The sequence below is a fragment of the Candoia aspera genome, chromosome 2 (genome assembly GCF_035149785.1).
Source record: "Candoia aspera isolate rCanAsp1 chromosome 2, rCanAsp1.hap2, whole genome shotgun sequence".
In the NCBI taxonomy this organism is placed as follows: domain Eukaryota; kingdom Metazoa; phylum Chordata; class Lepidosauria; order Squamata; family Boidae; genus Candoia; species Candoia aspera.
In genome coordinates this window covers 109401814-109415127 of record NC_086154.1, presented here as the reverse complement: position 1 = coordinate 109415127, position 13314 = coordinate 109401814, and the positions used below count along the sequence as shown (strand labels likewise).

The following is a 13314-nucleotide window of genomic DNA, read 5'->3' as shown; positions in this document are numbered from 1 at the left end:
TTTAGTGTACAAATGCGGAGATCTTACGAAAGAATTATGACAATAAAAAGTTTCAAAGTTCAGTGCTAGAGCTGCAGGTCCTCCCTCTTCATTTTCCTTCTGTCGATACTGCGTTGGACAGACTTTAGCACTCTTCTGGTCTTAACCAGGCCCAGACCCCAGCAGCTAGTTGCAGCTGTTAACTGGCACCTGAAAACTGGGCTGTGGGGAAGAAGCAAAAAAACATCCAATATATCACTTGACAGCAAAACTGGTGAGTACCTTTGTCTTGGTTAGTGGTTTACAGAGAGAAAAGACAAAGCCAGGGAAGAACTGGTGCCTGTAGTCTGATCTGTCAGGCTTCGGAGGAGAAAGAAGCAGGATGCGTCTCTTCCAGAACTAGTTAAAACATTTTCAGTCATTCTCTTCAGGGGCTTGAACAACAGGGGAGAAAGATGAGATGAATACCTTTTCTGAGCCAGTATAATTGGTAGTTGCAACTACACACATCATTTACAGTATTATATTAATTCAGTTACCAGTTAATAATCAGAGCCTGGGATTTAATGGTAATGAACGAAGTATTCTCTGTATATATGTATATAGATAGATTCAGATATATAGATTTATTTTTACTTTGAGCATTTAAAACTTCCAGGAGCATCATATTCTATATATTGTAGGAGACAAGATGCTAGCTTTGATGGACAATAATTTTTAAGGCTGTAATTTGTAAATCAACTGGGTAGATAGTTGTTGTGTTAGCAAGAAAAGTTTTAGTGCACATTTCATTCTTAGAAAACTTGCAGGTGATTTAACAGTAAAAATCTCTCCTAGAAATTAGGCAAATTAATGATACGGGGCAATAAGCGCTTTATAGCAACTCTGCAAGGAATACGTGTAGATCAGAATTGTGGTGGGCAAATCCTGCCTTCCAAGCTATATACATTCTGTTGTATACCTTGATGGTTGTGTATCAAAAAGTCTGGAAAACATAGGGCCACCAGTTGCAGGTGTACAATTTATATGCCCTTAAAGTAGGCTTAAGGACTCAATGAACTCTGACTTAATAGGATCTACGATAAGGATTGTGTGCCCCACCACTGCCCCAGCATTTGCAGCCTATACGTAATCTTTAAAAATGCTATTGATTGTTCGGGAGATAAACTTTGCTAACTACATCTGCAATAGGGATGTGCATCCTTTGGAAATTATTTGGAAGAAGGGTTTTGGATCTCACCCAAACCCAGCACCTCCCTGTTACTAATTAAAGCAACCATAACTTTTTTTAGGCTTCCATGCAAAACTGAACAAAGGAATGGTTACTTTAAAGTGAATCACTTTAGTATGTCCAAATCATTTTGAAATCATGCCCAGCCCTAATGTGAATTATCTAATTATGGAGGGATGGTAAAACACTGCCGTTGAGGCCTAGTTTACAGAAATAACATAAAACAGAGGAATCATATAGAGTATTGTTCCAGGCTAGCTTAACTTTGATGACAAGGATTAGAATGTATTGGACTGAATTGTTCTTGGGACCACAGTCCCATGGCCATGCTAACTGGGGCTACTGGGAGTTAGAATTCAGAAACTTATCTGCAGGACCATAGGTTCACCCCTCCTGCATCTAAGGTCAACTCAAGGATACGATCTACACCCAACCATCCTAACTAATGGTACCTCATGTTCCTGTTGTGGTTTCCCTCTGCACAGTCCTTGAGGCAGAAAGCCAATTCTTTTTTAAACTGTGTATGCACTTTTAACAAATAAAAGGATCGTTACCTTGTCGTGGTGCTGGGGCTTGAGCACCTCAATGATGCCATGAGCTAAACCGTGAAGGGCTACCCAAGACGGGAAGGTCATGACAGAGAGGTCAGACTAAATGCGATCCCTGGGGAAGGTAATGGCAACCCACCCCAGTATTCTTGCTGTGAAAACTAAATGGATCAGTACAACCAGAGATATGTCGGTATACCATCGGAAGATGAGACCCTCAGGTCGGAAGTTGGTCAAAATGCTACTGGGGAGGAACAGAGGATGAGTTCAACTAGCCCCAGACGTGATGACGCAGCTAGCTCAAAGCCGAAAGGATGGCTAGCGGCCGACAGTGCTGGTGGTGAACGGCGAATCCGATGTTCTAAGGATCAGCACACCACTGGAACCTGGAATGTAAGATCTATGAGCCAGGGCAAATTGGACGTGGTTATTGGGGAGATGTCAAGATTAAAGATAGACATTTTGGGCGTCAGTGAACCGAAATGGACTGGAATGGGCCGCTTCACATCAAATGACCACCAGATCTACTACTGTGGACAAGAGGACCACAGAAGAAATGGAGTAGCCTTCATAATTAATAGTAAAGTGGCTAAAGCAGTGCTTGGATACAATCCAAAAAACGACAGAATGATCTCAATTTGAATTCAGGGCAAGCCATCTAACATCACAGTGATCCAAATATACACCCCAACCACAGATGCTGAAGAAGCTGAAGTAGAGCAGTTCTATGAGGATCTGCAGCACCTACTGGACAACACGCCTAAAAGAGATGTTATTTTCATCACGGGAGACTGGGATGCTAAGGTGGGCAGTCAAATGACACCTGGAATAAGGTAAGCATGGCCTGGGAGAACAAAACGAAGAATCGATTTAAGGGACCGGACTTAGTAGAAAGGGTCCCGGAAGAACTATGGACAGAAATTTGCAATGTTGTTCAGGAGGTGGCAACAAAATACATCCCAAAGAAAGAGAAAACCAAGAAGGCGAAATGGCTGTCTGCTGAGACACTAGAAGTAGCCCAAGAAAGAAGGAAAGCAAAAGGCAACAGTGATAGGGGGAGATATGCCCAATTAAATGCAAAATTCCAGAGGTTAGCCAGAAGAGATAAGGAATTATTTTTAAACAAGCAATGCGCGGAAGTGGAAGAAGACAATAGAATAGGAAGGACAAGAGACCTCTTCCAGAAAATTAGAAACATCGGAGGTAAATTCCAGGCCAAAATGGGTATGATCAAAAACAAAGGTGGCAAGGACCTAACAGAAGAAGAAGAGATCAAGAAAAGGTGGCAAGAATATACGGAAGACCTGTATAGGAAGGATAACAATATCGGGGATAGCTTTGACGGTGCGGTCAGTGAGCTAGAGCCAGACATCCTGAAGGGTGAGGTTGAATGGGCCTTAAGAAGCATTGCTAATAACAAGGCAGCAGGAGACAACGGCATCCCAGCTGAACTGTTCAAAATCTTGCAAGATGATGCTGTCAAGGTAATGCATGCTATATGCCAGCAAATTTGGAAAACACAAGAATGGCCATCAGACTGGAAAAAATCAACTTATATCCCCATACCAAAAAAGGGAAACACTAAAGAATGTTCAAACTATCGAACAGTGGCACTCATTTCACATGCCAGTAAGGTAATGCTCAAGATCCTGCAAGGTAGACTTCAGCAATTCATGGAGCGAGAATTGCCAGATGTACAAGCTGGGTTTAGAAAAGGCAGAGGAACGAGGGACCAAATTGCCAATATCCGCTGGATAATGGAAAAAGCCAGGGAGTTTCAGAAAAACATCTATTTCTGTTTTCTTGACTATTCTAAAGCCTTTGACTGTGTGGCCGTAACAAATTGTGGCAAGTTCTGAGTGGTATGGGGATACCAAGTCATCTTGTCTGCCTCCTGAGGAATCTGTATAACGACCAAGTAGCAACAGTCAGAACAGACCACGGAACAACGGACTGGTTTAAGATTGGGAAAGAAGTACAGCAGGGCTGTATACTCCCACCCTACCTATTCAACTTGTACGCAGAACACATCATGCGACATGCTGGGCTTGAGGAATCCAAGGCTGGTGTTAAAATCGCTGGAAGAAACATTAACAATCTCAGATATGCAGATGATACCACTTTGATGGTGGAAAGCAAAGAGGAACTGAGGAGCCTTATGATGAAGGTGAAAGAAGAAAGTGCAAAAGCTGGCTTGCAGCTAAACCTCAAAAAAAACCAAGATTATGGCAACCAGCTTGATTGATAACTGGCAAATAGAGGGAGAAAATGTAGAAGCAGTGAAAGACTTTGTATTTCTAGGTGTGAAGATTACTGCAGATGCTTACTGCAGTCAGGAAATCAGAAGACGCTTAATTCTTGGGAGAAGAGCAATGACAAATCTCAATAAAATAGTTAAGAGCAGAGACATCACACTGACAACAAAGGTCTGCATAGTTAAAGCAATGGTGTTCCCCGTAGTAACATATGGCTGCGAGAGCTGGACCATAAGGAAGGCTGAGAGAAGGAAGATAGATGCTTTTGAACTGTGGTGTTGGAGGAAAATTCTGAGAGTGCCTTGGACTGCAAGAAGATCAAACCAGTCCATCCTCCAGGAAATCAAGCCAGACTGCTCACTTGAGGGAATGATATTAAAGGCCAAACTGAAATACTTTGGCCACATAATGAGAAGACAGGACACCCTGGAGAAGATGCTGATGCTAGGGAGAGTGGAGGGCAAAAGGAAGAGGGGCCGACCAAGGGCAAGGTGGATGGATGATCTTCTAGAGGTGACGGACTCGTCCCTGGGGGAGCTGGGCGTGTTGACAACCGACAGGAAGCTCTGGCGTGGGCTGTTCCATGAAGTCACGAAGAGTCGGAAGCGACTAAACGAATAAACAACAACATAAATTTTAATCTGTATTTTGATTGAAATTCTGTGGATAACAGTGGCAGATATATGCATATTGCATTGTTACAACAATGCTAAAGTAGAGTGCAGATGCTGCTAACTGTGAAAATAAAAGATAGTTTGGAAGACAAGCCAGAAGTGAGGGAAGGGAGAAAATGTAGCTTTCCATAAGTTCAGTTATTTACTTTTTCTATTGCCCCTTCAAATAAGATGGAAATGGTAGTAAATGTACTGTATACGCTGCAGTATAAATCTGTATAATTTATAAGGAACAAATAATTCCATTATCTTTGTCATAATGCTGAGATTTCTTTTTGAAAGAGTCTAGTTTGGCCTTGGGTAACACACCATGCATACTTGATTTTTTTTTTCTTCCCCATCCTGGTTCCAGAGGTGTGAGGACAGGAAACAGAGAAACAAGTCACTGATCAAAGGTGTTGAGGAAAGCAGGAGGTGCCCGGAAATGGTAAGTTAAGTTGATAAAGTATGGGATGTCATCTGGCAACACCCAATACTATGCATACATTTATTATTGGGTGTTACCAGATCATGCATGAAAGTGGGAATTCTCTCTCTCTCTCTTTCCAAATTCCATATATGATGGTAGTTAGTACACAGAGACGTTTGTTTGTTTGTTTGTTTGTTTATTTATTTATTAGACTTGTATGGCTGCCCATCAGAAACACAACTCTAGGTGGCTCACAACAGTTATATAAAACCAAACATCATAAAGCAATAAAAGCAAAACACAAGAGCAGAAACAAAACCCTGGCACCACAATCACTCTCCTTCAATGAAGCCAACACCATGATCTTCCAGCTCTGACTTCACCCAATCCCAGCGCTTGTGGGAAGAGCCAGCTCTTCAAGGGCTTCTAGAAGGCGGGGGGGGGGGGCTGCCGGATCTCTGGGGGAAGGGTGTTCCGCAGAGTGGGGGCAGCTACAGAGAAGGTGCACTTCCTAGGTTCCACTAGATGACAACATTTAAGGAAAGGGACCTGGAGCATGCCTACTCTCTGATCTGGTGGAATGGGCAGACACCCACAGGGAGAGGTGGTCTTGCAGGCTCTGGATTGTTGTTTCAGCTTAAGTGTTAGGCTGAGCTTGTGGTCCACTTCCAAAATATTTTATTCACTTTCTTACTCTCTTAAGTAACTTTGGAGAGCAGCCAAAGTACTGAAATCTGAATTTTAAGAGATTTCCTGCTAGTTAAATGTTCTTGTGGAAAGCTCTTATCACAATTGTAACAACCAGATTTTGGTCTTAAGCTCTGTAGGTTAGTTTTAAACCAAAACAGGTAGAAATAAATATATGTTTACATTGTTAGAGTGTACAGAAAAATATCCCATTCCTCATTAGTTTTTGCATGAGTAATTTACTAATTTAATTCAGTAGATTCTGATGCTTCTGCAGAGCGGGGAGGGTCCAACTGGTGGGCACAACCACATATTGAAGCCCTGCTCCTTTGTACATACATATGATGTCAACCCACACAGAAAGAGCCAGGGCTTCAATCCATGGTTGCCCCCTTTCATTGCAGATACCTCTGAGAGGATTGGTTCTATATTGGATAAGACATCCCTTCATGGTTTGTCCAAATATCCATGCAACCTAGCGTTAACAAATGTAGCTGTTGGGAGCAAGATGCTTTGACAACAGTTGTTCATGGTCTGATCACCTCGTACTTCAATTACTGCAGTGAACTCTCTTTGGGGCTGCCCTTGAAGACTATTCAAAAACTGCAATTATTGCAGAATGCAACTACATACTTGCTGATGAGTAAGAACTATTTCAGCAAAACCACTCTTGTTTTAAGGGTACTACTTACTGGCCAGGTTGTTTCAGAGTACAATTAAATGTGTTGGTGATGATCTCTAGAGCTCTTCTTATCTAGGGAACATAGTGCTTTGAATAGAGTCTGCCAGTTGTGTGGGTTCAGTTCCAGGAAGGTATGCTGAGGAGTCTTTCCATCTGGAAGGTCTGGTGGCTGAGGACCAGGAACAGATCTTTTCAGTAGATGGCCTGGTTACTATGGAATAACTTACCACAAGGTCAGGAAGGCTTCTTTGCTAACTTTCAGGAAAGAGATTAAGATGATCCTCTTTTACAAGACTTTTGGAGCATAAGATGTGGTTATGGCAGCTGCTGTGTATTTGATCTGGTTGTGTTATAAAATGTACGTTGATGTTTTTGTGATTTTTATTTGTTTTCTTCCTTTCTATGATTTTTTTATTTTTATTTTTTCTTATATTGTTATCATTCTTAATACATTGTATTGTTTCAATACAGTGATGTTTATATGATATGATTAGAGATTATGAACATTCTATTATTTAGATAACGTGTTAAAAATAGAGAAAGGAAAGGAAAAATCTATCAATATTAATTACGATTTAGGAGGTCAATATTACAAGCATAAAATTACTTGGCTTTTTCATCCAATGTTAAATATAACATTAAAAAAAGAACTGCTGCAACTCACAAGGTATTGGTTATATGATAATGGGTTCGATCTTAAGCTAGTTACTTAATATTAAGTCCATGATATTGTGACTTTATAAAAATAAAAGGGGAAAAAAGATCAACAAAGTTAAAATACCTAAAAGGGAAGGAGGGAGGGAAGGAAGGATAATAGGAAGTATTGGTTTCTGACTCCCCCCTTTTTGTACATTTACTAATTTGCAATATTTGTGGACATTCAGGCCCCCTTAAAAGCCAGATTGTAAGCGTTTATATTTACCATGCTGCGTGATGTGTTGTATGTATGGGAACCTTTCTCGCTTGAATTTAGTTAAATTTTTTAAAGCCCAAACAGGCAGAAATGAACAAGTTTATAATGGAGTGGTAATAATGTACAGAAAGATAACCCGTTCCTCATTAACTTCTGCATGAGCAATTAACTAGTTAAATGCAGTAGGTTCAAAAATACAGTCACTGTGAAAGATATTGAGGTGAGCCTGCAAAGGTGCAATTCCATTCTATACTGCTTGAAACCTATTGCCTTCTGCTCCCCCCCCCATTAGAACAAAATGTAATGTGCTTTTAGAGTGAATATCACATTACTGTCTTTTTTCATGGAACTATTTCACAGAGGCTGAGATGCAGTCTAGGCATGTACCTACTTCTCAACTGGAGAAATCTCAGCTGCAGATTTGCCCCAGTCATTATGTAATACTAAAATCTTAGGTTACTCCTAGTTAAGGGCGTTGGGTTGCCATTGTGGTGGGCTGCTCAAAACAGCTGCTTGTATCATTCCAGCATGTGCTGCGTTGGACTGGTGCAATAAGATATCCTTCCTTTGAGCAATTATTAGCAGTGTGTGTGTGCATGCGTGCCTTCACGTCAGTTTTTGACTCCTGGCGACTTCCTGGACTAGTCCCTGCAGTGTTCTTGGCAAGGTTTTTCAGAAGTGGTTTGCCCTGGCCTGCTTCTTAGGTCTGAGAGGGAGGGAGTGGCCCAAGGTCACCCAGCTGGCTCTGTGCCTAAAGCAGGGCTAGAACTCACAGCCTCCCAGTTTCTAGCCTGAAGCCTTAGCCACGACACCAGACTGGCTCTCTTAGCAGGGTATAGCCACAAGGAAATGAAGTGAAGGTGATGGAATGTATTTTACAGCTTTATGGTGCCAATGTTACGAAGTCACATGCTCTCTGCTACCCTGCGTATCAGTCATTGTACCCTGATCTGATTTATGAACAGATTTGTAATGCCTTTGGTATTTAACAGGAAGACATGGACTGCATTAGGCAGAGGCAATCTTCTCTCCTCACAAGAGCAAGGAGAGGCTCTGGAAGGCATCTTTTTCTCTTGGCATCCCTTCTGTGTTTCCCACTGTTTACTCCACCTTTCCTTTCCATTAAGGAAGCAAAGTTAGAATAGCTGCACAGGGCCTTTAACTGGTAGCTCCATGAGCCCCTCCAGCGAGGAGCTCTTCCAGTCTCAGGAAGGGTAGCATGGACCATAGGAAATGTTCACAGGACCAGGTCTAGCATTGCAATGAAGGAATTAATGATAGGATTCCCATACACCTTGGTTTGACCAGGATGGACCTGATCTTGGGCTCTACTCTGGCTGTCCTGAGAATTGGGCAGTCCGGAGTTGTGACAGATGACTAAATCTGCACTCCCTGTACAGAGCCAAAAGAGGCCAAGCTTTCCTGTACAGAGCCACAAGCAGGGCAAGCCACTGTATATAAACAGAGAGCAAGGCCCACTCCCCATTTCCGCACTGAAGATGTTGCCTAATCTGGCAATGAAATGTCTGCAAGAAAACAACAAGGCTCAGAGAGCACCAAGGACTCCACAAGAGCCACAAGAGGACAGCATGGATTTAGCTATTGACTGCCATTCATTCCCCTTTGCTTTTGCAAGCTTCTCTTTCCTCAGCAAAGGGGAACAGGCTTGTGTGGCTAAAGCCATTCTCTTCCATATTCGGGAGAATGTAGGTTTAGCCATTTAAGCTTTGAAAGACTTCCAAAGCCCCAGCTTTGCCTTTGTGTGTCTGCTGATCATGACCCAGTTTAACTGGTTGAAAATAAGTTACCCCTTATTAATCATTTTATACACACGCACACACACACATATATATACTGTATATACATATATATATATATATACACACAAACACATACACCCAACACAACACAACACAACACATGATAGAGGCAGCCCAGATGTAACCCTGCTATACTGCTTCAAATCAGATAGTGATCATTTGATCTGATCAGCAGTCTATAGTCTGTGGGGCTGGATTATAATAAGAACTTGTTCTCACAACAACTCATATGACACTGAAATGTTGCAACGGTCAATATCATAGTTTGGTTTTTTAAAAATAAATATCTAAGAAAAGCTTTATGGGCCATGAATCCAAAAATATATGGAAAATGCAGCAAGTAACCAGGGAGAAACAGGTCTTAGAAGAACCTAAATTGACTGAGGCTCAACAAGGTGCTTTCTCAGGGACATTTGGCAACCTGCAAAAATAAACTCCTTAGCATCTCATAAGGCAGGTGCCTTTTCCCCCCGTTTCCTTAGAATGTTATATACAATTCTCTACATCATGGCAGCAATACTGTGTTTCCCATATTGCCTGGCTTATGATTTTTTTATTATTGTTGTCGGTTTTCCTATAAATCTGATTTATGATTTATTTATATATACTTATTATGAAAGGGAGGGTTTCAGTATTCTTTTATTTAATCAAATAAACTGCATTTTAGATGAGGAGAGGAATTAAACCAACAAAGTGCCCTTTGGGGCTCACTCAGTTGCTGTTTCTTTTCCCTAGGATGTCCAACGGCTGGAAATTCCTGCTGAGCTTGCAGCTCTCCTCCGCTTGGCTCAGGGTGAGCAGAATGCCTCAGGCCTACATTTAAGTTAAGACCGTGTCCTTGACCTGCACAAATGTCTTCAGTTCAGTTCCAAAGAACAGGTTTAAAATAAACCTAAACATCACGTAAAAATTTGATTTTTTTTTCACTGAGTATTTTCCTGCTTTTCTCCAACTGCTTGAATATTTTCTGAATGCCTCAGGTCAAAGTGAGGTTTTTTAATTTGATAATATGACTTTTGTATTTAAATTTTGAAATTCAGAAAAAGGATTTAAAGTTTGAACTTAATGTGATAATACCCAAGATATATGTGTATTCACTCACAAACACACAGATGTTCCATCTGCTCGACTTTCCTCAATGAGGAAAGACAAAAAGATAGGTAAAGAGGAGCAAAGAGCAAATTTCATAACAGAAAGGATTTTTTGTTTCAGAGTTTTGGAATTCTGACTTGAAATCATTTTTTAAAAAAAATAAATGTACATATAGACGTGCAAAACACTTGTTTACATGTTCACAACAATGAGAACATTTAGGAGAGTGGAGAGGTGGAAGGAAGGATCATGGAAGTGATTGCAAAAATCAAGGATATACAGCAGGGTTTCTCAACCAGGGTTCTGTGGGACCCTAGTGTTCCGCGAGAGGTCACTAGGGGTTCCCTGGGAGATCATGATTTATTTAAAAATTATTTCAAATTCAGGTAACTTCACATTAAAGAGGTAAGTTTCATTATTTTTAGTTTAAGAACACTATTAATGCATATATACAGGCCTACACAGGAAACAAATACAATTTTGTAACTTCTGACTTATATATTCCCTGAAAAATATTTCAAGGGTTCTTTCAGGGTCAAAAGGTTGAGAAAGGTTGCTATAGAAGAAGACAATGATTAACTTAGACAAGAGCATGAAGGATATCTCAGTGAGATTGGAATAATTAAAGCAATAATATTTCTGGTAATGTGTGGCTCATGGCTGTGAAATCTCTACACTGAGAAAGGATGAAAGAAAGAACATAAACATCTTCAAATTATGAATGTGGAGATGATTACTAAGAGAACCATGGATTGCAAGGCAAACAGTCCATTCTGGACCAAAAAAGAATAGATGCTTTTGTGATCAACAAGCAGAAATTCACACATGTTGGCTATGTGTTGCCAGCAGATCACTAGAAAAAAAATATTCTGCATGGCAAAGTGGATGGAAACAGAAGAACAACAGATAGGATGTCAAAGAGATGATTAGAATGTCTTTGGAGGAGCTATGAATTGTTGCTAGAGACAGGTTAGGATGGTGAGCATTTATCCATAAAGTCACCACACCAAAAGTCAAGCTGGACTCAATGGCACCTAACCAACATGTATACAGTGATAGCTTGTTTAACACAACACCTGTTCTTTTAAAACAGTTTAGTTTAAATTTGAATTCCACAGACTAAAGGCATTTGGCTTTCAGCAGTTACTTAATACTTAAAGTCTCAGTACGTATCAGCACTCGGACCACCTAGTTTTGGGCTTGGAAACTAAGCAAAGTGGGGCATTGTTAGTATTTGGATGGCATGACCCTGAGAGAATTCCAGGGCTATAGGCTAGACTGGGATGTTGAAAAACATTCTAGAAGAAGGTAATAACAAACTGCTTCTGCATTGTTACCAAAACTGTATGAATATGTTAATTTAGGCACTGAGAGGTAAGCTTGACTTAAAGGAACTGTTAACTTTTTCAAAAGAAGCCTCATACTTTATTTCTAATGCTGAAATTACACTTGGGCTTACTGCTTGCTCTTCTTAACATTACACAGATTAAGACATGTATATGCACATAAGTCATGTAAAGACAACCACAGAAGGGGGACCTGGTTTTTCATTCTCATGTTGGACGGTGTGCATGAATAGGCATGCCTTCGTTATGTTGAAAGTTAATGCTATCCTATACAAAAGATGACCTCCCATCATCACTGATTCTGAACTGGGGAAAGGTCTATGAAGTAATCATCAGACTTCTTGCAGATAATATCTCAAGCATTGTTCTCTAGGGATAATTCATTGATACAATAATCTCCTTTGACAGATCCCACCAATGCTTTTGTAAAGCATTATTAAGCCCTGGGAAGCATTAAAAGGGGGAAGGAGGAAAAGTTGAGAGCAGTGGGTCCTTTATAGATCCATTCCTTTCACAAAGATTATGAGGATCTGGCAACCAATGAGCTTAGCTCAGTTTCTGCTCCAGGGGGTGTCATGTTCGCTGTTGCGATGTTTGATTTACATCGTAGCGTTTCGCATGCCATGGTGCTGACGCGCATTCCAGTTGGGAGGGAGCTGCTGGGAGACCTTGTACCAGGCTGTCTATCAGTTTTCTTGGGGATGGAATGTGTTTGGGTTATCATTGGTGTTCAAGGTCTTTTTACCCGTTGATTAGCTGAACTCGTTAGGGGCACCTGGGATGGGGAACTTGAAACGGTTGTACGGGGGGAGGGCTTACATTCGCACCAAGGGTTTTTAATTTGTATTTGGCGTGCTTCTGCTCATTCTCAGCTTTCTTTGTACTTGCACACTATTCTTAACTAAACCAGATTTGATTCAAGCTCTTGCTTGTGAGTCTGAGTGTGTTTTAGGATAGGCAACCATTACATAAAGCTGAGAATATTTGTAATTCCCGTTAACTCCTTCCAAGGCTATTCCTTGCGAGGAAATTAGTTAGCGATGACCAAATCAAGACCAACATCTGAGGGGCTGGAACCGCAAGCTGGTCCAGCACTGAAGAGCCCCCTTCCCCCCGACATTTCATTCTACCAGAGGGGCTCCAGCTCAAGCCCTGAGCTAGGGGGATCCAGCGACGAGGGAGAACCCAAGGAAGAGGCGGCTGGGACTTCATGGAAGTATTGGTTCCCCTTGACTCCCGAGGGAGAGTCGACCAAGGTGGCCCCAGAGAAATGACCGGACACCCGATGCGGGGAAGATTCGCTGACCCCTGAGAGGGTGAGAAGGTTGGAGGCAAAGGTGGAGGCGATGGAAGACCTGCTGAAAACCCTATTGATTGCGATGGGTGACCAGGGAAGCCGCGACAAGAGTCCTCGCTCTCCACAGCCCTCCTCCCCCCTCCTAGCGGACTGCAGCTGGCGCGAGGTCAGAGGAGACATTGTGACGGAGCCTCACCACGGAGAGGATCTGCTGGGGTGTCCTGGGCCCCTACCGCTCAAGCCGCAACCGAGTCCCCTCCAACCGGGAAGGTGGCAAAGGACTTTGCTGTCAAATTTGATGGAGACCCCACCAAGCTTTCCTTTTTCCTGACCAACACAAAAAACTACATGAGGCAATACGGGTCATGCTTCACCTCTGAA

At 41.7% G+C, this 13314-nt stretch overlaps 1 protein-coding gene across 1 annotated transcript in view; it reads left to right on the top strand.

Annotated features, from left to right (window-relative positions):
* Positions 1–123: 123 nt before the first annotated feature.
* MYO15B (myosin XVB) overlaps positions 124–13314 on the top strand; it is a 75148-nt gene continuing 61957 nt past the window's right edge. Inside the window, exons 1-3 of the mRNA XM_063293100.1 lie at positions 124–253; positions 5040–5114; positions 9934–9991. Coding sequence (XP_063149170.1) covers positions 5112–5114; positions 9934–9991 — 61 coding nt within the window. The 5' untranslated portion in view covers positions 124–253; positions 5040–5111. The remainder of the gene's footprint in view (positions 254–5039; positions 5115–9933; positions 9992–13314) is intronic.